This window comes from Pholcus phalangioides, unplaced genomic scaffold (assembly GCF_987345545.1).
Source record: "Pholcus phalangioides strain wild (caught in Gottingen) unplaced genomic scaffold, Ppha-v1.0 ptg000004l_1, whole genome shotgun sequence".
NCBI lineage: Eukaryota > Metazoa > Arthropoda > Arachnida > Araneae > Pholcidae > Pholcus > Pholcus phalangioides.
The window spans coordinates 728,063-755,453 of NW_028301597.1; the positions used below are offsets into that span (position 1 = coordinate 728,063).

Below are 27,391 nucleotides of genomic sequence, written 5' to 3' on the forward strand. Positions count from 1 at the left end.
TTTCGAACATTATACATCGTTAGAAACTAAGCAGGAAAAAAAAAACCATTGTAACAACATCGTTTTTTATTTCGTTGTACCAAAAATGAAAGGAAAATCAGTCCACACACTGACATAACATTAATTAAGAAACATTCCAATACAGACTTATCAAACCAATTACCTATTAACATGGAAGGAGGAGGAAAAAAAAAACACAGCATGCATTTATGGCAAAAAAAGAAAAAAAAAGTCGTGTAAAAAAACATGACCAAAGTTTCGTACCACTTTAAATTGTTGTTTACGATGTATACGAGTATGCACCAGTCATACTCGTATACAATACACGAGAGGGAAAAAAAACCCAACAAAATACACATATACAAAAATGAAAAACGTACATTTTAAACACCCGCGAAACATTAACCATGCTTCCGAGGCACTCATCAATTTTTTTTTTTTTGTGATGTTCTTAGAACATACAACTGATATATCATCGATATATGGTACCAAACTTCACCGGGCAGAAATGCTTCGACCATTCCAGGATCCCGATACAAAAATAAAATTTTGTACGGGCTCACCGAAATTTTAACCAGCCGATACCGCAAATTACCCGGTAAATCCAGCCCGCAAAATATCATGATCTCGATTTACAATCGACACGATTTTGCGGACCTTAAAGAAAAAAAAAAAGTTGGGTTCTTACAGGGAATAATACCTTCCCGAACCCTGGTTTCAAACTTTATACAAGAAAAAGGCATCATTATCAAAACATTATTCAAAGACGCCCGGATTGAGTACCAGCCTCTCACCAGAGTCGCCAGTCTTAAAAAAAAAAAATGAATCAAAATGTAAAAAATAATAAAATTAAATTTTTTTTTCTATAATACAATATTTGGGAGAGGAGGGAATTCGTTCTGGCACCGGGCATTTGTTGTAGACCAGCTACATTGATGCAGAGAACGAGATTCTCCTCATATTTCCCATCGATCAGTTACAGTCCGTAAGGATGGCAGAACTGGTAGACCAGCCTCTGCGATCTTTCGGTTTTCTTCATGATGCCTTTCTTGTAATACTGCCGTATGGATCGGCTGAGCTTGTCGTAGTTCATGGCGGGTCGGTTCTTGCGCTTGCCCCAAAGCCGGGCTACTCGGACCGAATCCTCGATCTTGAAGATGCCCTTGGGTCTGTCCAACCACCTTATGCAGCTGCCGTAGAGGTGAGGCTGACCGAGAAGCTCCTTCAGGAACTGCCACAGGTGTATGTGGGAGTGAGAGCCTGGGCGCCCGGTGTTCGATGCTCTGTCCATGTCACATGACTCGTCACTGATGTCATCTAATGAAGGGGGAAAAAACCAAGTTTTAATTTTCAGATAGGAATTGATCATGAATAAATATTATCAAGTAACACTTCTGTGAGTGATTACTAGCTTGGGCAAAAGAAATACGCTCTTGAGTCCTAAAATACTTGGTTGGCTCCTGGATTTTTTCCCGATTTGTCAAGCCCTGGCTTACGAAAGTGATTCTCAAAATTTGGCCATCCGCGGTTTCCTCGGTACAATAATGTTTTTTTCATGGCTCCCTACAATAGTCTAGAAAAAGACCATTTCAGAGCACTAATAGACACACATGAATGTCATCACCTTGTCGCTGTTTCCTTGACAAAAGTTGGAGACACCTCCAGGAGCCGCGATGAACACTTTAAGAAACACTAGCTTAAGAAATCACGGAGTAGCTTTCACGGAACCCAGAGTTTTTACGAAACACCAGTTGCAAACATGTGCTGTATATTGGGCCTGTTTTTCGCTTGCGAAGTCTTCATTAATTCTCCCATTCAAGTTGGATTAGAGAATAGCTGATTTTATTTTGAGTATAAATCAGAGTCACCATGTGAGTGTTTTTTTTCAGATAAAAAGCATAGACGGTGCTCTAAAAGAAAAAAATTGAAGAAGCCAATGTGCTCTACCTAACCTTGCTCTATCAATTGACAAATGCTGATTCCACAAAAACATATTTGTTCTACTCTTCTATTATACGCATATTGTGTATACATATATTTCTTTCTCTAGGTCGCAAAATGTGGGAGAAATAATTCATTCAACATCTACTCTCCTCATTGGGCGTACCAATAAGAAAAACAAAGTGTTCATACACCCAAAGAATGCCTCTTTACATAATCCTCCTCCTCAGTCCCATACATATATATACTAAGAAATTTTCTTGAAAATAACTGTTAAAAACCTACACCATACACGTGACTACAGTGTTTATTTACACCAACGCGAACTTGAAGCTCCCTACTGCAACTAAAAGAAATTGTTTTCGTTGTTTGACCAACAGCAGCTTAGAACAGCACCGAAAGAATCAGGACAAAAATGGAAAAAAAAAAGGAAAAAAAATTCAAGAGATAAATTAAGTTGGAAAAAAGAAGAAAACGGTGACTGAGGGAGTCTTTAAAAAGTTATAAATAGGTTTGACATAACTTTTTCCTCCAAGAAAGAAAGAAAAAAAGTATTTCTTAGTTTTTATTTTCTACTCTTTATCTAGGTCACGGATAAGGTTGGACTGCTGGCCTTGCCCACTAAAACCCTGCAGGCAATATGGCAGTTCCTGCCTCGGCATTATTACATAATCTTGGTGACATTGAGTTTCTGTTATAAACATGAAGTGGGTTTTTCCCTCCTTTTCCTGTTGATTAACTAATGTTACTTGAACAGAATTTCATAATTAATGGAAAGATAACTGATCGACATTAGTAGGTCTTTCAGACTGTGGAAGAAACGCCTGAATTAAATTCTTCATATAGATTTTTTTGGTCTTATTCAATGAAATGGTGTTATTAAAAACAATAGCAACGAAAAGTTAACGGAGAAAACATCACGAATAACGTTTCGGACGTTAAGATGGTGATTCATTTTCATCTGCATTATAGATGTTCAATCTGTGACTTTCCCTGAGTCATTTGATGTGAAATTGATTCGGCAAATTAACTGATGAAATATGAGTATTTTGATGATTTTGATCATTTCCCATTGTGAATGCCAATTGGCTTCTGGTAAATATTTGCTCGTCTGCTTAGGACAGTGGTTCTTAATAGTTTTTTTGTGGGACGAATATTATTTCCACTAATTCGTCACGTATATTTAGTTTTTCTCAAAAATTTCCGTTGTTGAAGAAAAGATACTTTGTCCTGTATTTCAAAAACCATATATTTCTATCGCCGAGTGTGCAGAACGCCTTTTAAACTTAAGAAACTGGTCTGGCCCCACTTGCTTGGAGAACCTAAGGGAAGCTATTTAAATATGCACACATGACTGCCAAATGTGCCTACTTGAAAAATGGTTCCAAAAACATTTTATTATTCGATATGAGAATAACTGGGAAAAAAGAGCCGCATTTAAGTACAAAGCAGATGCTCATCAATATTGGCTACGACATACACTTTGAGCGCCGCTGATGCAACCCGGTCTTATTTGTCAACTTGAAAGCAGGTCTGTGGTAAAATATCTAGAAGAACACACGGGTTAAGGATTAAGCTATAGACAATGGTCAAGTGTATTGTATACAATCAACAACTCCAAGTGTGGAGGAATCTATCGGGCCATTGCTTCGGGTCAAAACCCCAACACGTTGTTTTTTTTCCCTCTCTCCAAGACAAAAAGTTTATTCAAAAAAGGCTTCTGTAACAAAAAAAAACAACAAAAAAAACAGAGAAAGGGGTAAGAAAAAAATAACGAATGCCTATAGCGAAGAGAGAGAGGGAGAAATAAATACATGACACAAGAGGACGACGGAGTACTTATCGCACTTTACTACTACGCCAGCGAAATAGCCACGTGGTGATAATTTTAACAGAGGCAGTTTTAGAATCGGCAAAAAAACAAAAACAAAAGGAAAAACATTGAAAAAAAAGAAGAAAAATATACAAATAACAAGAAGGAATATTCCCGCGAGAAGGAGGATTAGATAAGGAGCACAAGTGTTTCCTTGACGTCATAACAGACGTAAGGAGACACTTGGGTCAAAGGTTAAGTTGAGAGCTTCGTGTGCATTTTGAGTACACGTACGGGAAAAAAAGAAAAAGCATCATGGGAAGCAGAGGATCAAAAAACATACAAAAGACACACATGAGAGAATAAAAAAATTTCACCACATGGAAACCAAATGGGATGACTTTTTTCCCCCCTCCTTTCTTTTAGTAAACCACGGATAAACCATCTTATGATGCTCAAGAAGTGGGTAATACCAACTTCCCATGACTCACAACACAAAGAACCTCCTTCAATGAACACGATACGATACGAGAGTCTTGATGTCTACGACATCGAGCACCAATGGATACATTGTGCATCACAATAGCCCTTTCACGATTTAAATTGAATAAAATAAGAAGGTATTTTATGTCTGAAACCGTGACGATTACTCGTAGGCAAAATATGATGGCGTAATATGATGGTAAATATTAGTTGACAAAATAAAGCGCTGGTGGGGGGGGGGGGGATTGAAAGAAACCACAGCGTTAAATAGTAAGAAAATGTCTTCGAATCTCTAATTTGTTCGTCATTATGTCCCTGAAGAACTTTGATTCATAAGCTGAAAAGAAAAATGCGTCCGGATTCTACGGGATCCTTCAGGTTGTTTTAGAGCTTCGACTATAAACTAATGATCTATAAGTATATTGGAAAACAAAGAGAAAAATTCTATAAAGGCTTTGATTCTACCTATATAGGATCCAAAAATATAATACCGTGTCGAAAAAAGTACACTATGCCTTTGAGGAACTGACTCCATTTCGTAGTTAGTGAAACACAAATGGGTTAAGAACCCCTGTTTTAGAGGAATAGAAATTTTGGTCTTAAGTGTCACTCTATTAGAAGGATTTTATACAGTCTGGACTATTTTGAGGATGAGCATAGTCACTATCATTAACTGTATACCATAGTTGCTGGGGTTGATGTATTTAGGTAGCTGTGAAATTATAATGGAAGTTCTTTTGTTTTTTTAGATTCAGAGTAAATTAGATTGGACCCTAATCCTTTGTTTTTTATCTTAGAAAATGAACAGTGCTCCCGCCTTGAAAAGACCGAAGATCTCTAGTAAAGACTCCATACTTCACGTACAAATTTTTTGCTGCGAGAAATCTGCAAGTAGAGCTTTGATCTTGAAAATTTCGAACGTGAAATTGGTCATGGACGATCTATTTCAGGCCTGTGTTTTCGCTACTTTTCAGTAAATAGCAAAACAAAAACATTATCATTAAATATTTTTCTATTGATGTTTTTCAAACACTTTCGAAGATTTTTTTCTTGCTTTCCTACGGTCCGTAGAATGAATGCAAAAACAGTCCCCGGGAATAATAATAAAAAGAAGACTAGGTAAAGTTTTGGAAGAAGGAGGGGGGGGGGGAAAAGAAGACAAACAAGGGCCTCCACAAGAAAAATAAAAACTTTTCTACAGCGTACAGTTGCTGCTGCTGTTATAAGAAAACGACCGTTCATGACCCGAACAGTGAGTTCTCCTTTCCCACCAACCAAGTATCTTGTGCATGAGTCTACGATCCATTAAACTGATCCGAAACAATCTCGCTCGACCTGTTCGACGACTTTTGGAAGCCGCCCCACAACGACTAGATGAATTGCTTGATATTGGATGGATATACCTGAAGAAGGAGATGAGGGGTGGTAAGTTGGTACACCAAAGGTAGCAGTTAAAATAATATACAAAAAAAATGGCTTCAAACCAGAACACTCTTCAGCAATAGACACACAGCATTATTCATCCCCAGTCCATTCCCCAACCTCATGGTATGAGCTGTTCCATGTAATTTCTTTTTTTTTCCCCACTTCTGTTAGTTTTTTGGGTGGACCTGCTGCTGTGGAATTTTGCCCGGGATCTGGGCCCTGTCTTTTCTTTGCAATTTTTTTTTTCATCCTCATCTCAAAGTTCGCGAACCTCCAGCTCTGTCTGATGTAGCAGCAGAATTAATCCATTCTGGGAAAAGGCCTTGATGGACGACGAAAGTGTAGGTACAGTCTGATGTGGTTTGTATCTCTCTAACACATGCCATGTTATAAGAAATTCATACTGATTGACCACTTTAAAAAATTGTGCTTTCAAAGAGGAAGCTGAATCTGAGGCAGGAAAATCTTTTACGTTAGCGGCACACTTGGTAATTTTGAAATATCTTGCAGTCTCAAGGCTCCAAGACCACACTCTCAAGTGCTGTGACACAGTTTTTAGACGTGACAGCCTCATTACAATTTTTATAATGTCATTACCAAGATATCTCATGGCACCCAAGGACGTTGCGGCATATTCATTGGGAATTACTGCTCTAAGGTGGAGATAACAACATGATGAAAACATTGGAGGGGGGGGGGGAGGATGAAAGGTGTAAGTCGTCCTGTATATACGGGACCCAAGCACATGTGCAGGAGGAGGAGGAACAGTGCATTGCATTGTATATTCATTAATTATTGGGGGACCTCAAATAGCCCCAGGCAAGGTTTTGGCAGTTATGCTCTAAGTCATAGTTACCAAACTTTTTGTTCCATTGCCCCATCCTTCAGAAATGTTTTTCCTCTCATCCCCCCCCAAAAGCGAACTCATAGGATGCTATGTTAAACCAGCAGGTTTTATCGCCCCCTGGACCATCCAATCACCCACCAGGGAACGATATTGTCCACTTTTGGAAACACTGTGCTCTAAGGCATTTCCAAACTTTTTCATTCGCAGCGCCATTGATGATGAAACTGGAATTTCATATAGCTCGCGGCACCTCTGCTTACCGATAACCAATCTCATCACACCATAGGACAGCACACCGCACAATAGCCACTTGCAATGAACTCTTCATTCTAATTTATTCTCTATCATTGAAAAAGTTCTCAGGATCTTCTTGCAGTGATCTGCGAACCCTGAGGATATTTGCACTATCCGAATCTGCACTTGCCAATGGTCCATGATATGCCAATTACCAACTTTCAACGAATTAGTTATACAGAGCATGAGCATACGCATTCTGTCAGTGTTGCAAATTCACACTGATAAAATCCTTCTAACTAGTTGAAATACGCTACAAACGATTGCGTGGAAAATGTATAATAGTTGAGGGAAAAATGATTATCTTGAGGATAGCAACTGCACTCACCGTCGCTTTGCATTCCTTCGCTGCCGAAATCATGAACAATGTCCGGAGATGGAGCTGAAGACGATTCGATCATGACTCCCCTTGAACCAGCAGGAGGTGACATGCGATGGAAAGAGGCAGCTGCTGCAGCCTGTTGATGCTGTTGTTGTTGTTGCTGCTGCTGTTGGGCTGTTGTGGTGGTGCTGTTGCTGTTGTTTGTTGCGGGGCTGTTATTGCTGTTGTTGCTGCCGTTGTTACCCCATTGCATAGCACCGAGGATTACACTCATGTCCAGCATGCTATCCTCTGGTCGGAATGCTATGAGGTTTTGGGTCAAAGTGTTCTGTTGCATATGGGCAGCTGAAATGAGAATCGAAAAATTTAGAATACAGTATGAATCGTCATTAATAATTCAATTGTCAGGGAAAAGCTAATAACATACCGATACTTTCAACACATACCGATGTCACCAAAATTTCTGCAACATAATGAAACCCTCCAAATAGATTAATTAAGAAATTAATTATTTAATTATTAATTGGAAAAGAAATTCTGATGGTATGGCAAGGTTAATCAAAGCAATCTGTAACACTTGTGTTCGTTAGAAAGCGAGCGCCACAGGCATCTGACTTTAGCAGAACGCAGATATCGTTCACGAATAAGTTACGTTAGACACATTGGATAAGATGCATAAAACCACCACGACTAAGTGATTCATCCTGCTTTCGCGTGTTCTGATTTTGCTGCACGAAAATGCTCGCACTCAATCATGTATTTTTAGAGCTTTTGTCAACGAATTTGAACGAATAAAAATATCACGGTGACAGATTGGGTTATAGGTGGTGCAGAAAGTCATTTTCTTGCTGGAGCATCCTACACAATATTCGTAATGTGACACAAACAAGCGTCTTCGTGCAACGAAATCAAATGACATGTGAAAGCATGTCGTTTAGTCTGCATGGCTTAATGAAGCTTGCTCAATGAATCATTCTAACAGCCCAACCAAAGTTTTCATAGTTGTTAGTATCTGCATGCTCGTGAAAAAGTGAATTCAGATTAAATTGTTTCATTTGATCAACCGTTATACAGGTTGTCCGGGCTAAAGTTATTCAAAAGGCTTATAGATAGATTTTAGTTGCATTAAAGAAGGCAACTCAAATTTATTTGCATGTTCATAAAGTTCAATGGGAGCACCTTTATTGGTTCTATGGATGAATAAATGGTGCTCGATTGTGTCTTGCCAAGTGTTTAATAGAATTTGAGGAGTTATTAGAGTAACTGCTGCAGAAATAAACTGTTGATACGGATGTGGGAGCCTCCACATTCCACTGAGTTCGTACATGATGTTTGCCTTGTGGCATTCATGTGCTGATTGGCAGTCAGCGCGCGACAGCTACGAAAGCAGCTGCTGACAGTGCACATGCGGGACTTTGGTAGAAAACTCGGAGAATCGCTTATCGACACCATAACACTTTCATAAATAAGTGTATGCGTGGTTCTCTCATTATAAGTTATTATTATGGATATATATAGTACTTAATATACACATTTCCTTCCATATAGATGGCTTTTTTTTTTATAATTCATGAAACCATTCTATCAGACCGATCTTGATCGAGAACACAGAGAGGATTTTAAAGCTGTTTAGCCAACTCGTAATACTTTTTTTAATTTAAGCATGAAAGTATGAAAAGGTACAATTTTCGAATCATATTCAGCAATAGATTCCCATATTACGTATATACAGAACAATGTAAAAAATATGGAAAAAAAAGGGGGATCTTCAAGGTTTCGATATTTTTTTCCCCTTTGTGTAAATTTTTCCAAAAAAGAGAAAAAAATATGGTGAAAAAAACAAACAAACCCGTGTATTTGCATATAGAACGTTTCAAAAATTGCCTTCTTTTTTGAGTTTTGTAGAAAAGAGGAAATAAACGCTTTTTGATGGTTTCTAACATTTTTCTTTCCCCGTGGATTCTCGTCTCGTCTAGTCAATAATCTCGTGAGTTTTCCTCGTTTTGAAACACAGACTTTTTCCTGGAGATCCACTTGTGCAAGAGCGTTTTGGAAAGCATTACACACTGGAGTATGAGATGTATACGGGCTGTGTAGAGTCAGTCCCGGTTTTCAGCTGTCTACAGCCAGTAGCTACCCATAAGAAAGCCGTGAGACTTTGGAAACTTTTCAATGCAAATATTGTGAACATTTTCGAAGACTCGTCAAAACAGAAAATCCCCACGAATAGGTTCTGGTGCCGAATAACTTCCTCGTAAAAGAATTCTACACTTGTGCGCTGTTGGGTATTAAAAGTCACATTCATAAGTGGAGAATAGCAATGGTTCTGGCAAAGATGTTTAGATACCTTTTGCAATGAAGCTTGAGGAAATGACTCACATAATCGCAAAAGTTAGCATTTAACGCTGTCATTGCATAAGGAAATGTATCATGATTAGGGTGACCATATGACCTGGAAACTCTCCCAGTTTTCTTATAATTTTCGTCAGCCCAACATTTTTTTTTTTAAAAAACGCCCCGATTTTTTTCCCTCATTTTCAACCAAGCTTATTTCAATTTCTATTCATCTAGTTCTTGTTAAGATTATCCGCTTAAAGCGGGATTAACTCAACATTTTGATCCACTGCGATTTGCGCAAGAGCTTTTAATTCTCGCAAGTGGCGATTTTTTCAGCGATTTTCATTGACAACTGACAACTTTGCTTATGTTTGGCAACTTTTTTGCCAATTACCTATGGGATTCTTATTTTTTTTCCAGGAAATATTGTGAGTCCGAGCACTGGTCTACTTCTTCATTGATCTATCTCTTCAACAAGAATTCTCAAATTCCATGGCTGTAGACAGCTGAGAAAATGGGAACATTATAGAAACTACCATAAAATACAGGGTGTCCTATGAATTTGTAAATAGTTTAAAAATTCATGAAAGTTGAAGGAATTAGTATATTTGATTGCAGTTTACGAAAAAATTATTCTCACGATAGGGGATTTTTTTGATTCAGAAAAAATAGAAATGAATTTTTGTCCGCAGAGGGCACTCTACGAAAGCAAATCAGAGGAGTCTTGACCCGAACCTTTCTCCAATCTCTTCTGTATCTGAAACGTTCGTAAAGCTTCAATCGGTGATCCGCGGCTGTAATAAAACAACTTCAAAAAATAGTGCTTTATCCACCAATGTCAGTACCACAATGAAAACCCTTTGTTTGCGCCAGTAACAGGAAAAATTTAGAAATGAGCATTAATCGAATATCCTGCATTTTAAAAGGATTCTGCTTGGTGCAGAGTGCTCTATCGACGAAAATTTGAAATAATTTTTGTTCTGTGTACCACAGAAAAAAAAAAAAGAATAACTTTTCGCAAGTACACTAAATCCTTTAATTTTTATTATTTTTTGAATTATCTACAAATTTGCGGGACACCCTGTATTTTATTCACAATTGTATTTGAATCCTTATTTATTGAGATAATTAGTATTTTTTTTCCCAATACGAACTGAAATAGATGCATCACACAATTTCGCAGCGCAGATTCAAGTTTCTGGACTTGACTTGTTATTGGATCAATACGTTTGAATTCACGGCCTTGGACAATGACCTCCCGTTTCAAAGGGAGAGATAGGTATAGAGCCTCATCCTTTTCTTTTTCATCAGGTTAGAAAAACTGATTTTCTTCCTTTCTTTCTTCCCTTGTTTTTGAGAAAGAAAGAAAGAAAAAAAAAACTCGTTTTGACACCATTTCTTATTTTTTATGGTTATATGATATAGGTATATTTATCTTTTTCTTTTACGAACCTCGACGTCGTAGCTGGAATTTCACGGTTGCGTAAGAGAGCTAATAATAGGCGATTATTCAATGCATGGTGATGGTAGCTTATTAAAGGCTCGTCCCGTAGTAACCTGCTTGCGAAACACAGGTGATAAAGAAAAAAGAAAAGAAAGGTTGTTGTCTGTTTTCGGAAACACCATCACCATCAAGAGTTTGGATCTCCTCACGAAAACGCCCATGTGACAAGTTTTCCTTGGGATAATGGTGATCGAGAACAACAGCGAGTCACCGAAACCTTTGCTTAAACATTGGTGGAAAACATTAGAAACCAATGAGTCATACCATGTTTTTAGGCTGATTCTGCTGTCCCAGGTCGATTTTTTTTTTCAAACTGAAATTGATGGTAAGGACATGGTTTAGCTGACAGTGATGCCCAAAATGTCTAGATAAGAAAACTGATGAATGCGAGATTATCATGATCATGATGATTTTGTTTTGGTCCAACTACTATTGATAAAGAATCAGCTCAATTCGGTGAAAACACTTTCGGTAAAATACAGGGTGTTCTGAGTAAAGGTATATAAAAGTTAAGGCCTGCAGTGAGAGAACCACACACGATTTCTTACACATTCAAGTTGCATTGAAGAGGGCAACTCGTCAAGTTTTAAAGTTAATGATGTTCAATGTGAGCACCGTTAGTAGCTCTGCAGATGTCGGATGGTGCTCTAAGTCCTAAGTAGCATTCGAAGTATTATTAAATTGTCGCAATTGTGTGAGACTTTCAGTTCGTACATGGCGTTTAACCCTTTTACATACAGGCCTTGGCAACAAATTTAGTCATTGTGCAGTTGCACTAGCAGACAGACAGATAGACAGATTCGACCGCTGACTGCACAGAGAGACCATCTTGGGATGTGTTCCAGAAGTGCCGCCATCTGCCTTCTGAATTCTGAAGTAAACAACTCGGCAGTTCATTTTTTGCCTGTTCGTATTATGTGTAAACTTTTTCGAATCGAAAACGACAAAAATCCAACTTCAGCAGACCACAGTGTCCACATCGGTCAGTCAGCGCATCAGCTGTGGAAAAAGCGTTTCGAAGCAGCTGTCGACAGTGCGCATGCATGGTAGAAAACTTGATTAAAAACCTATTGACGGGGCACACTTCTTAACTCTAAGCATGTAAGGTTTTCTCAGGACAAGCCATTGTTTTTGGAATTTTCGGATACCTTTAGATACCAAGTACCACAGAGAAGACAAAACCTGCGCATAAATAGTTTCCACGTCCATTCTAATTTTAATTCCCATTAAAAATTAAACTAGGTCCAAGTCAATTCGAGAGTCGCCTGACAAAACCCAGCATCTTGCTGGGTTGAGTGACAAGAGGCTTCTTTCCTTAGAGAGAAAGAGTTCGCGTGATATTAAGTTTTCGAGCCTCCTTCCATTTCCCGGTTCGTTAACAATCCTTCATTCGAGAGATGTCAGCGGAAGCTAAATTAGAAAAGGACGATGTTAATTACGAAATTTAGAAAATTCCAATTTAAACCTCGTCAAGAAAAGTCTGCGTCGTAGAAAATGTCGCGAGGAAAACGTTTCCGAATGGAATTCCACCGAGATTTTTTAAAGTGGGGGGGGGGGGGCAACGGGTGCGGGGGAGAGTTAATAAGTAATACCACTGGCTACCATGGATGAAAAGATTGGTCTTTTAGGAAACTGTACTTATCGGGGACGAGGAAGAAATACAATGTCATTTCCCGCCATTTTGTTTAAAGTTGCATTAGAATGGCATTGTATATTTCTCCCTCACCCACCGATGAGCCCTCATCGAAAGAAAATTATTCCAAGCATTAACCAGGGTATATATTATGGCAACCTCTCTCTGTAAACACTCATTTCAAGCTCCAATGCATCTTTCATCTCTGTTTTATCAATCAGTAAATATATCGAATGTTTTGTTTTCCCCTCTTCAAGTACGTGAACGAAATACTAGCGGGAAATTCTCAAGACAAAACATTTTACTTTCAAATTTCTAACACTGAAATTTCCCACTTTTTTACAATTTTATCATTATTAATGATTGAATCACTAATTATGTCCGATGGGATTTTCGTAATTTGGGGAATAAATGATAGTTTTTTTTTTCAACTCCAACAATGATCACTTTGAACGTCCAGAAAGCGAATTTAAGAATTGAACAAAGATGGAACCACCCTACACATAACCTATTCAGTTTCTGAAAAGAGATGATCCAATAGATAATTAACATAATTTCAAGATGACGTTATGCTTAACTATTTTACTTTCGAATACTGTTTTTCCGGCGTATTGGACGAGCATAGTACGAAAAAAATCGACTTCGATTCTAATTGTGTTATATCAGGGGTTGACAAATCCCAGGTGCCAGGTCGTCATGCCGACTGAAAAGTGGTATTGACACCTAAAATTTTTCATTAGTGATTACTAAATTTGAAGACTACACAAATTTTCGGAGTATCATGTTTTAGCAAAATTTAGCATGTCTACTAATACAAAAAAAAGGGTTAATAAGTTTAGGAAAAGTAGTAAAATAATGGTTGTAGATCGTTTTTGTGGAGAAAAATATAATCTTAGGGCCTGTAAGTAATTTGTTTGGCACCTAAATGTTTTTAAGATTTGTCAAGCCCTGCGTTATATGGACAATATGAGTCTTCACAACAACAATATGAATAAAAATTTGTAGTGGATTCTCACCTGTTTTCCAGATTTCAAGCTGTGCGTGGAGTTTGTCGCCGCCTTGGGGCAAGTTGCGCAGAAAGAACTCTTCGGACAGTGAACAGAGGGTGATGCCATCGAACGCTTCCAGGCGTTGTAGATACATCGGCTCAATTTCGTACTGCCTGGCAGCCCATCTGAGCCAAGCCTTGACGTCTCTTGCCGTCCATAAAACAGGGTCTATAAACATAACGACAGGGAAAAAAATTGAATTTTCGAATAATCGTAATCGATAACATTTATTCGTAGCAACTTGGCGAATACGAAATAGTACATCACGCATAATATTACAAGTTGTATTTTGTCTCTAAAATACACATTGGCATATACTAAGGGCAACCATATTTATGGCTTCATTGGAAAATGAGAAAGCGTTTTGGGTCCATTGGATGAAACATACTGTTTAGTGGGTATGCATACACTTAAGGCTTTCATGTGTATGCATATAAAACCCTTCAAATGGAAATGACGAGATATCTCGGCTCTTATTTCGGCATTGACATGTCTACATGTTTTGTAAAGTTGGTTTCTCAATGGAAAACTTTTCCCTATACCCCTTAGTTTACACCAGCTGAAATCAGAAGAAAGTCAACTTCATTAAAAAAGACATGGCATTTTGAAGGGGGGTGGGGGCTTAGCCATTTCTATAATTGCCGCGTAAAAGGTTAAGTATGTTCTTTCATGTAAGAATGTAAAATACTCAATGTTGGCGCCAAATGGGTAACAAATTGCTTTTCGCGAGATTTTTATGGTGCTCCCTGGGGTAGGATATGTGAGTGAATCTATTTTTTTCTCTTTTTTTTGAGAAAATAAATACTCTCTCCAGGAAACCCCCAAATGGCGAATCATATTCGTATAAGTAGAAAAAAAAATAAGGAGCAAAGCTATTGAAGTTGTAATAAGTGCAAAAAATCTACCCGAACATTTAAATAATTATAAAAAATGTTATATTTATTTTAAAATAAAAATAATATTATACATTAAATAAAATATATAATATTTTATATGTACAATTAAAATATATCAAAATAAAATTTTTTTTATATATTTGTGGAATTTAAAAAAATATGTCAAGATAATTAATTTCAATTTTGTCATTTATTACGAGAATTGATTTTTGTATCCCTAGTGCAGGGATTCTCAACCTGTTGCGTTTCGCAGACCCATTGTGCCAATAACACGGAGGCCAGAGGGCCTCCCCTCCCATTGCCGATGAAATGAAGGCCACAATAATATTCAATAATGTAAAAACAATTCATTTTTTTCTCATCCAAGTTCACGGACCCTACTAAAACCTCTCTAAGGACCTTTGGTTAAGAACCACTGCACTAGTGGCCTTCAGTAAATAGTCAGGAGAGTTGTCAAGCCTCCAATATGAACTTATGGCGCAGCTTCCAATATGAATGCTTTTGTTTTATTTGAAATGGTGATGGCATAAATTACGCAGAGAAGACGAAAACTACACCCAGAAGACCAGCAGGGTTCCAGGATAGGGCGTAACGACGTCGTGGCGTCGTTAATGTAATTCGATTTCACGAGCTCTCATGACGCCTATCGTGCATCATGTCCAAGACATCTCTAACATTTTTTTTTTGTTTGCTTCCAGCAATTTGATCTGTTATAAATGAGTTGATTTATTTTGGGATTAAAAGAAAGTCACATCATATCAACCAGACCCAAAAATAGACAATAATGGGGGGGGGGGGGAAACCAGACGAAACCGCAATGATTTTCCGGCCGCTGTATTCAGATGGTGGCAACAACTCACTGAACATCGAACCGTGTCAATTCATACACCAAATCCAGAATTTGGTTATGGACTCGAACAAAAAAAACTTTCACGATAATTTTCAAGTCCTTCCGATCCAACAAGAGAGAGAGAGAACCAAAATGTATGTATGAAACCATGCACACACACACACACACACACACACACACACACACACACACACACACACACACACACACACACACACAACAATGGTTGTTACACAGTAATAAATCCATGGGATATTATTATAACCACCGGAAATGAATGTTATTATCAATGTTACGTCATGTATGGTAATCGAACCGTGTTTCCTTTCACCTGTAATTGTCATTATTAGTAGGTTTTTGTTTGCAAGGACGCCGGTGGACATTATGGGACGCGGTGGAAACGAGAGAGAAAAATGGAATTACCCACGTGGGCGACAGTGGAAACAAAGGATGTAAAGAAATACCCAACAGAGAAAAATATCAGAAAATATATATTCAGAGTTTCCATTACCAGACGTGTAAGCCTGGTGTGAAAATAATCGCGGGGGCCTCTTGCGGGTCGAATAATTTCCGCTAATTCTTTATATTATATATATATATATATAGACTTTCCCCCATAGCTGAAGAACAGCCAACTTTTTTTATTATTGCGCAAATTTTTTATTTCTATTACCGCGAGTTGGGGGGAGGGGTCCTCCCCACACTTAGCTGGAGGCCCTGCGGAGAGACAGCTCCCTAAGGGCAGCTTTGGATATTCTTCAAATTCCCTCATATAGAGAAAATGAATCGAAATATGGACATTTTTCATTTCAAAGTAACTCGTTATAAATTAAGTCGATACGATTTAGGTTGAAACTGATCAAAATTCAGAATTGAAAAAGAATCATAGTTTTCTCGAACACTATGCAATTCGAATATATACTGTACACGTACATATACATTCATATCATAAATGCTTCTAATGCCTCTAATGTTTCTAGAGGATAAAAAAAAGACCGTTAATATTCGAAAATCAAGTCCTGAATCCAATAAAATAATGACAGTGTTCTTAGAAAAAAGGAAAATATTTTTCGCAGGAAACCGCCGAGAGGATTATAATATCTAAGTTTCAGGAACTAAAACAACAACTCGAAAAATGCGTATTAATTATGAAAAATGCATTTCTATGTTATTTTGTTATTTCACATATCTAGAAATATTCCCCTTAAAAATTGCCTAATAATTTTTCACCGAGCAAACATTTGTAACTTGTTCATGAAAGTATTATAAATCAATTATTTTTATTATGATAAATAATTCCGCTCCATCAATTGAACTGCATCGTGCAGAACAATGCCCAGGAGCTTTGAAAATAATTGAAATACAAATCTATATTTTTCTATACGCGATTCCATCTTAACTTCCATAATTTATAACTAGAAACTATTTATCTTTCACCTTATGAGTAAAATAGGAATACATTTCAATGTTTTTAAATGAAACATTTACTGAGATATCATGAATATTACGTATTGAAACATTTAGTATGCTTTTAGAATGCATGTGAGAAAAATTTCATTATACAGTTTAACTATATCTCTGCCCTTTAGTCTCGAATGTATTGGCCCGCTGGCCTCATCGGGACTTTTTTTCGTGGCCCGCCGAGTATTTTTAGGATTAATGAAGGAAATAATTTCGGAACTAGTGAAAGAAATTTTGTTACACATTGTAACTTTTTTATGACAACCAGTTTTTTATTTTACATCTTTATATTTCATACTGTACATGCAAATAAGTAAATAATTCTACAACAAATAGAAGAAATGATTCCGGAACAAATTGATGAAAATTCAAAATTACTGAAGTAATTTTAAAACTTTTGAAACAAATAATTTCAGAGAATTAGTGAAAAAAATAATTTTTCAATCAATGAGAGAAATAGTTTCGTAATTTCTAATAGAAATTGTTTCACAACCAATGAAAGAATAATTACATAATTATTGAAAGAAATGATTTAAAGATATATCGAGAAAGAAAATAATTTCAGAATAACTGGAATAAATAATTAAAAAGAATCATTCAAAGTGATTTCAGATTAAAGTTAATTAATTTAATCAGTAATTAATCAAAAACTTTTTCTGAATTTCAGAAAAAAATTATTTAAGAACTAAAATATTGGTAATTAATAAAAGAAACAATTTCATAATAAATAAGTCTTCAATTATTTTGTCCCTGTTTAATTTAGGGGCCCGTTGGCCTCTTTCATTAAGATGTCATTAAATTACATGAGTTGGTGGCCCGCGGGCTTCGAAGGAAGTTTCAATTTGGCCCATCGTGTCTGAAAGGTTGAAAACCCCTGATATACCAGATTAAAAAAATTAGAATAAGAAGAAAATAATAATAACAATAAATAATAGTGAAATATAAAATGATAATAGCAAATAATTATCACGTAAACTATTTAGAAGGTAATTTTTTCATTTAAACAACGAAGATGGATTAAATAATTATATGTGAATTTATTTAATTACATAACAAATTATCTAACCTGATACTTTAAAATACCGTCAATAGATAGAGGGTTAAAGACAAATTTAGACTTTGAACTTGATTATTTCCTGGTTTGAATCTCAAATAAATGGTATTTTTGCTTTACTCATTAACCTCTCTTCTAACAGTTGCTTCTCTAAAAATGCAGGCATTTCCACTTTTCCTTAAAAATTTTGAGGACAGGGGGCAGCACTAGTATAACACGAAACAAGCTTAACTCTGATAATACAAATACATTAGGGCCACGCGCATACACACAACATACCAATTTGTTAGAAATTCTCTAGAGGAATGTTTACGAGGTGCATGTGTGGTTAAGTAATAGTTGATCCACTAAAACACAGTTTCCGAAACTTTTTGTTCCATCGCCCCCTTCTTCAGAAATGTTTTTCTTTCATCGCCCTCCGACTCAAATGAACCCGTGAGATGTTATACTCTTAGCTTCCATCGTCTCCTAGACCATTCCATCGTCCACCAGGGGGCGCCATTGCCAATTTTGGGAAACACTGCACTAAATTATGAATTTCTTCACTGAAATAAGTTTGCTGAACGTCATGAAAATCATTAATTTTAAATTCGAACATCTCGGTCAATATTTAATTTATAGTAGGAACATGGAGTGGAACCTTTTTCTGTTCGAGTCCTCAAATTTAGGGCAAACATTTTCTATAGTAAGTTGTGGGGGACAAGGGTGCAATATCTCTAGTAAAACAAATTCAATATCTTAGATCTATTCGTTATTCGAATTTTGCATTTGCAAGTATGTATTTCTGATCAAAGTTTTGAAAGTTAGTTGGTGTATGAGAGATAAGGACTTCACTTTTCACAATGTGTGTTCCCCCGAATGTAAAATATCCCAATGAAACGTGACGATGAAATCCAAAATTGCAATATCAGATAAGGTCTGACACATCTCATGATGTTATCGTCGGAGTTTGTTTTTTTCCTCCAACCTCCTCTTCCTAAAATTTCTGTGCAACGAAAGGGGGAGAGAGAGATATATTTTGTTATAAACGCATGAAAACCGACGTTAATGAAGTGAAATAAATACACACGGCCTTTGCTGCTGTCTGTCACAACGCTCAACACGTTATCGGTATAACACGTTAAAACAGCACCTGCCAAGTCAGTAAAAAGTAAAAGAAAATAGAATAAAAAAGGCATTCTCTTTTGTGATAAAAGCTTATGATCACGCCACGTTTATTCTCATCCATAAAAGAATTGCACAATACACCACTGAATACTTTTCAGCTCGAAAGCATTATTAGAGTTTTTTTCCCTCCGAGTCTGACTTTGAAGTCTAATTTCGCAAGAGCCGATATGTACACACACACACACAAATACTGAAAATAGGGAGGAATTCTATTTGGTTAATCAACTTTCGAACAAGTTTCTCGAAAACTTCCAAAAGGGTAAATCTATTTATGAGATTTCGAAAACGTTCAAATGAATCCGTAAAAAGGATATTACAAAAAGAAGACCGTTAGTGAAAATCCCTTTATGCTTATAAAACTCCTAACGAGACTAAAATGCCCGTTATCTTTTGAGAGAATCTTTCTAAGAGACGAGCCAAAATGAATAAAGAGTAAACTTATGCTTATCAGTCAGTCACGTATAGACTGCTCTATTCTTTATTTTTCTATTTTTCTATCTCCCCATCGTCCATTAGTTGAACGTTTATTCGATCAAATGCAATTATTTTATTCAAAGATGGTATATATACCTACATCCCAGATACGAAATCTAAGACTAATATGAAAAAAATCATTTCTAGATTTTTGGTCGGGGAATTCTAAGAAGTTTATTTATGAGTCCTCAAAGCTTTGAGAAAAATTTCAATAACATCTATCGTTTATCTTTTCAATTTTTGTTGAGCCTTTGAACTTCTTAGAAACTCCGGTTTTCAATGAATATCGCAAAGTTATAATATGAGAACGTCGACGTTTTCAGGAAATAGACTAAATTTTTATAAACTTCATGTAGGAAATACCGAATGGAACTGTTTACCCAAGTTGGAAACCGCTCTTTTCCTTTTGTAAGTTATGTGTATCTGTTATGCCTGATATAAAAAAAAAGAAGAAAAAAAGAGCACCTACATAGAGCGAATCTGACGCGTGCCCATTCTCAGGCCGTATATTGTGAATTTTCGAACAGGAGTGTCTAATTCGGGAGTTTATCAAAACCTCAAGGTTTTATTAGTACAAACCTCGAGCACACTCAAAAACTTCAAAAAAGCACCAGGTTGAAGATTATTGCTACGGGATGCTAGTTTTCATGAAATCGAAAACTAGATATCGGTTGTTCATCAATAAGTTAAGAGCTGTTCAGCAATATTTCTAATTATGTATATAAATCCCATTTCTTATACATAATTGCATATTCTAAAGCGTGTTTTAAAAAAACATGGCGTATTTATGGTATATTATAATGGTGACCAAATAAATGGGAGAGTGACCGTATGAATGACCACATTCACTTTATCTCTCATATGGTCACATACTGTCACTCACTCATACGCTCACCCTCCCACTCACTTATTCACTCATGCGATCACTCACACGGTGACTAACGCATTCATTCTTGGTCACTCACCCATTGACTTGATCCTTAATATAATCACTCACTTGGTCACTCAGAGGTCACTCACTTGGCCACTCATACAGTCACTTATTTGGTCACTCACACGGTCAGGGCAAGCAAAGTGTCTGGGGGGACAAAATGTCGGGTACGAAACTTTGGAGGCGAAATTATTGCTAATTTTGGGGAACACTGCTCTAAATTAAGAAGATGATGTTCGAAAAAAGTTTGCCAAATTCCAACGCGAAATTCAAAACATCCTATTGCATGGGTAGTCTGAAATCCTGAAACACATTTCACCTCCGGCTAGTTTCAATTTATTGTCCCTTCGGATATTCGTGACAACCGCTACATAATGCATAAGTGTAGTATGTATATATATTTTACTTCCTCCCTTTCAAAATAGCTCGAAAATTTTCCTATATTACCACAACTCGGTATCTCCTTACGTCATTGAAATAAACACATAAATTAAGCGGAATATTTATTGGGATAAACTCTCCGCTTAAACAAATAGTTATTAACTCGTACTGACAGAGAATTTCCTTTTAAGGTTAATATTTCCTATTGTGTAGTAGATTAAGGACTTTATTTATTTATTTTTTTCTTGTGGGAAAATCTTCCCGAAACTTACGTCTCAACGCATACGTTTCCAAGCTTCGTGGTCGAGCAATTCGGAGTTGAAGAACTTTGGCCATGCATCATGGACAATCTTTTCTTTCTATTTTATAAAAAGAGCTTTAACAAAAGCTTTAAGAACCGAATTCCTCGCGGGAATAGAACAAAGACATCAATAAATCTGTCACACCTTCAAAGAAATAGAAGAGGAGGAAAAGTGCCACGTATTTTGGAGGCTGGAACAAAAAAAAAAAAGAGGCCCAGTTTCCACAAGTCAGTTACTGTAGTTTGGGTCTTGGAAAATCTTTTTCTCTGGCGCACACCGTGGCTATTTGTTCCACACCAACAATTTGCTCCTTGTGCGCAGTAGTAAGTAAGTAAGTACACTTGTGGGCGCTGGTTTTTCCAAAATAGGTCAATGGATTTCTGGTCGCAGTGAAGGCAAAAATAATAAACCGAAATACGCTCAGTTGGGAAAAACCCCCCTGTGAATTCAGAGTTTTTTTCCCTCCCACCATGTTGCATCTTTTTCTCATGATACACATTAAAAAAAAAAAACACGGCATGATGCAAGTACAAAGTGGGATGAACGACCTAGTTATAATATGTGAGCATGTGATATGCCAGATTTCCTCATTTATTAGTACATACTATGTATTTTGTCACCGAGGGTGGCGTATACGTCGATAAACATTCCACAAACGCGTTTTCCTACGTAAGAGATGACCGAAGCGTTACTCAGGTCGGTCATTACTCCAGTTTGTTTTTCTTCAATGTTGTGATAGATTTGTATTCATTTAAATACATGATGTTTACCTAAACATTCACCTCGCTGTTGGGTTGCCAATTTTTGAGGTTTGTCCTAAGTTCAGACAACATGTTTCCGACACCATTTTAAGGTAGACAAAACCTGCATTTTGCAAAATATTAATCAATGAGAAAAACCTTTTGTAAATTGAATTATTATGGCAAATTGTGTGACAGAAATTAAAGTTTCAGAATCAGTGACAGGTTGGTCAAACGTTCTGTTTTTGGTCCCGAATTCTGGCTGTGCAATCCGTGCGGGGTGAAAAACCAGGAATAATAATAATTGCAGGAAACATTTTGGAAAAAAAAAATCACCTGTTAAATTCTATGAATGCATTGGAGATGGAATGATTAGCATTGATTGTGTGACATTAGATACCAACCCATGGATCAGGATATCGATTCAGCAAAATTTAACCCTTTAACGACACCCCCCCCCCCTCCATGACAGAAATAATTTGCTGAGAAAACTAGCTTTTTTGTGTGTATACGCATGGCCTATACAAATCTGAAAGATTTCAGGATAATTTCACAATCGCGACTTTGCGGAGGGGCACCGAAAAGAAAATTCTCACGGGTGAGAATTTTGTCTCGAGCCACTCCTGCCCGAATTCCCTGGCGTGGTTTCATTTTTATCGTTACAATGAAGTAATTCTTTACCCGGTTGCCTACGGAGCATCGCAGTGCCAAGAGAATCACCCGAGAATGTTCGATGCATGTTCCCGATTTCGTACTCACGGTTGATCGACATCTCCAATTCCAAGGATACCAAAATGCATATTTGACTTTTGGTACATGCCTGAGTAGCCGAATGTGCACTCGTCGACTACTAATCGGCATAAACGATGCGTGCAACTCGAAAAACGTTGAAAATCCCATATTTAGTCTTATTGGAAGTCAGCGGGCACCGATTTGCTGTATGTCTAATTATCCTTTGAAACTAATATGATCAGAGGTTATATCCTTACTTTGAGTTGAAAATCTGATGACCTTACAGAGCTGTTGTGTGACATTCAATAATTTTGGTGAATTGCTCTACAGTGATTAACTAGGGCTGTAATGGTTCAGAAAGAAACGAAGCCAATAACAGCTACTAAGTGCAAATGATACTCACTAAGTCAGCCAAGCATTTTTGCCGAATTCTAGCCCCGAAGGCACAAAAAAATCAAGAAATGAATTCATCAAACTCATTCGAAAATGTTGTTCCCATCTTCGATGACGGACCAATGTCACTGAAATCAAAACACGGATGAGAAGGAAAGGTGAAGAAAAAAGAAGTTTTTTTTGCTTTCAAATAATTCAGGTCCGCAATAGTTACTTGCCCATTATTCGAGTCGAAGGTGGAAGAAGAGAAAAGAAGATGCATATGCATGTGTATTGTTTTTGAAAGAAAAGCCTTATTCTTAGAAAATAAGAGTATCTTTAATGTTTATGTTATAAGGCAGCCCAGACTCTCTAAGGGTGTCGACTGTATACCACACAAACGAACAAGAAAAGGTGCAAAAAATTCCCTGAAACAGAAACAGCCTCCTTCGAGTTCAATGATCCCGGTAGCGACAGTTTACAAACCTAAACACGCCCAAGTACAGAATGGGTTTTCAACTTATATTTTGAGCCATCCTCTTGAAATTCATCCTCCGCCATTTAGGAGTTGCAACAGTCTGCCTTTTACGAACTTACGGGAACTAGAAAACGTATCTACAGATGAGGAGTAGTGGTATGTGGTACTCATGGCACAACAGCAGTCGTAACATGGGGATTTTAGTTTGGCTATTTTTCAAATATCAAACTGATGGACAAAACCCGTGTGAGGAAAATTCATCGCCTTCAATTCACCGCCGGAAAACTCAACGACAAACAATTCTTACACAAAGTGATATAGTGAATGTGTGAGTGGATGATCGAGTGAGTGAGCAGATGAGAGAATGAGCGAGTGAGTGAGGGAGTAGGTCAGTGTTTCTCAAAGTGTGCTTCGCGGCTCCCAGGGGCGTCGCCAACCTTTGTCAGAGGCATTGCGGTGAGCTGGAGAAATTGATTTGTGTGCCTATTTATGCTTTAAAGTGGTTTTTTTTTGGAAAATATCTATCAAATTATTCTGGGGAGCCGTAAATGAATTATGAATCTGGCAAGGGAGCCACGGGTGACAAAAGTTTAAGAACCACTGGAGTATCTGAATGAGCAAAGTGAGTGAAGGTGAGATATGGGGCGATTGAGGAAATTAGTGAGTGAGCAGCTGAGAAAATGAGCGAGTGGCTGAGCACTCGAGGAAATGAGCGATTGATAAAATCACTCGAACAGTTACTCACCCACTCACTTAGTCGCTCATGCGGTTGCTCACTTACTAGCTTATACGCTTATACTTACTAGCTGACTCACTAGATTATTTGGAGGCTCATTCATTCACCAACTCATTTGGTCACTCACTCGCTCACACATTCATTCAGTTGCTGAATCATTCGGTCACTCACTCAATGGTGACAAACTGTTGTCGATGAATTTTCTCAGCAGTGATTTTTCCATCAGGGAATTGTTTGTCGATGAATTGGTGGTGAATTTTCCGTACATCGGATAAAACGAATTTAACGATAGAAATTGAAAATAAAATAAATAATAGCAAAATATTTTCTTACCCGGTGTAATTCCAAGTTTAGCGCAAGCCTCGTGGATATCCTTAGCGGCTTGTTCCAAAGCCAAACATCTGAGTTGCTCAATCTTGTCCCTGGACAAGCATATCTCGTCAGTCTCTTCTTTCTTCACGATATTTTGCGTCTCGATTGTCATGGCACCGAGCAGGTCACCACCCATAGGTGAGCCCATGGTTCTCGGAACTCCACCACCACCACTACTACTGCCTCCGGAGCAACCGTAACCCATTTCGTCGATTTCTCTTTTGATCTGTACGTAAGGTGCCGGACCAGACGTATATTGGCCCTTGGATGATGATGACGACGAGCCTTGCTGAGCAGATTGTTGCTGTTGCTGCTGGTGTAAGGTCGCTGCTTGTGCCAGTAATGAAGGTGGTGGAGGTGACTCGTACATTGTCGGACTGTCGGCCGACATCGGCCCCGGTAAAGACGATGGTGACGGTACGCTTACGTGCATCGGGTGTTGGTACGAAACTTTGTTCACGGACATTTCGTCATGGCTGTTGACGCCGGAGTACGACGAGCGGAGCACCGTCGTACTGTCGCACAGCCAACTCTCAAAATCGGCCATGCACCAAGATTCCAGTGATAACGGACTTCCTGGACTTGGAACGAATTGGTTCCTCTGTTCATGAAAGAGAAAAAACGAAAATTATTGAAATAAACTTCACCAGGAGTAGGTTTTCGAACAGCCTAAAGCAAAAATCATATATTTTCGGCAGGGTTTGACAAATCTCAGGCCGTGTGCAAAAAATTCATCGCCGACAATTCACCTCCACAAAAAAACAGTGACAACAATTCACCGCCACCAAATTCACCAAAAGGAAAATTCATCGACAAAAAAAATCATCTATAAAGTTTAATAATCAGTGAGTGGATGAACAGGTGAGTGAGAAAGTAAGCGGGTGAGTGATTGGTCAAGTGAGTCAGGGGCGTTGGTGAGTGAGCAAATGAGTGAATGAGCAGGTAAGTAAATGAGTGAGTGAGCAAATGAGTAAGTGAGTGAGTGAGTGAGTGAGCAAATGAGTAAGTGAGCAAATGAGTAAGTGAGCAAATGAGTAAGTGACCAAATGAGTAAGTGAGTGAGTCACTCATACGGTCACTCCCTCAATCGCTCACTCAGTTCGTAACTCACCCCTACACTCAATCATTCATGTAGTTATTCTGTTTACTCAAACTCTAGCTCTGTCACTCAAACGGACGCTCACACACTCACTCTAGCTTTTTCGTTAGCTCATTTACCAACTTACCAACAATATATTCACTCACTTGCTCAATCACTCGATCACTCATTCACTGGTGACGAACTGTTGATGAATTTTCCTTCCGGTGACTTTTCCGTCGGTGAATTGTTTGTCGCGATTTTTCTTATTGATGAATTTTCCGTAAATCGTCTCAGGTGGAAGGTCACGTGGCGCTTGAAAAATTGATATTAATTAGTACCTAAAATTTTGCACGAGCGATTACTAGTGGTTTGGGGAAATTTTCGAAATTCATGCCAACATCAAAAAGTGACAATCAGTTCCCGGAGAGGTAGGAATTTCTTCCGGTGATTGAATTTTTCATCAATTTTGTCAAGCCCTGGTGGAGAGCGAAATAATAACAATAATCATGAAATTCAATCACATTCATTATTTTTCCAACGGTTCCTGAGCAAAATTTGAAGGAGATAACGTTCAAGTTATCCACGCAGATGGCAAACAAACTGGTGAATTAATGATTAAACAGCTATTTATTTATCCATCCCAATTGCGCCAATACCAAAAAAGATAGGCAAAATCGATTAGCGTATTCACAATCGAAATTATGTCGCGTATTTCCACGAAAACGAACAAAAACGAAATCGAAGTAATGACATCACTACTGTTTTATCATGTTGATTCCCATTTTTCATGACACACAAAGCGCCCATTTTTTTTTTTAACAGAATTGCCTCATTACTGAATATTACACATGTTAACGTGATGTGAACACGATTCTGTACGTACAAGAAGACGCAATAGTTCAGGTCGATAACATATTCCCCCTAAAGTACCGATGGATTGTAAACTACCGCAGGAAGTCCCACACCGAAGGATTGGCGCTAAAAGACAAAAATGACGAACGCTGCCGTTTTGGGAATCGGCAATAAACTACACATCCCGGTCTAATTAGCTCTCGTGTGCAGAAAATGATCGTAGCTTGACAAAAATGATCAAAATGACCATGTCCAGCATACATGTTCGACCAATGGCCTACGGACCGTACGGAGCTACGACTGCAAACCTAGTTTTGTAAAAATTAACCAAGTGGCACACAGGGCCGTCTTAAGGGGATCATGGGCTTCCGGGCCAAGTGGTTTTCTGAGGCCCTACCAAGTAAATTCTAGAACATTTCAACCAAATCTCATTTTTGTGGGGGCCTCTCTTCTCCTGAGGCCTCCGTACTGTGCCCGGTTGGGCCCCATGCGTTAAGGCGGTACTTCCAGATTACTTAAGTGACACGCGGTGCAGTTTCACGTCCCTTAAGTGGCTCGCCGCACATTCCCAGATAATTTAAGGCACATTTCCATTTCCACATTACCCAAGTGATCTGCGGCACATTTACAGATCATTTAAATGATCCGCGGCAGAAATGTTTTTCACTTAAGTGACCTGCGGTGTAGTTCTAGATAGCTCAAGCGACCCGTGCCACGTTTTCAAACAAATGAAGGGGCCCGCACTGTCCTAAAGGTTGAACATCCTTTATGTGCACTGTACAGGGTCATCTTAAGAGCATCATGGGGCCCACGGGCAAAACGATTTTTCTGAGGCCCCCACCTGACTATAAATGCCTACTTACT

The 27,391-nt window shown here is 37.9% G+C and overlaps 1 protein-coding gene across 1 annotated transcript in view; it reads right to left on the bottom strand.

Moving 5' to 3' along the window:
* Positions 1–664: 664 nt before the first annotated feature.
* Positions 665–27,391, bottom strand: part of LOC149086385 (transcription factor ets-4-like) — a 35,636-nt gene continuing 8,909 nt past the window's right edge. Inside the window, exons 2-5 of the mRNA XM_089255206.1 lie at positions 24,556–25,195; positions 13,616–13,816; positions 7,132–7,470; positions 665–1,317 (exon numbers count right to left, since the gene is read on the bottom strand). Of these exons, the coding sequence (XP_089111332.1) occupies positions 977–1,317; positions 7,132–7,470; positions 13,616–13,816; positions 24,556–25,195 (1,521 nt within the window). The 3' untranslated portion in view covers positions 665–976. The remainder of the gene's footprint in view (positions 1,318–7,131; positions 7,471–13,615; positions 13,817–24,555; positions 25,196–27,391) is intronic.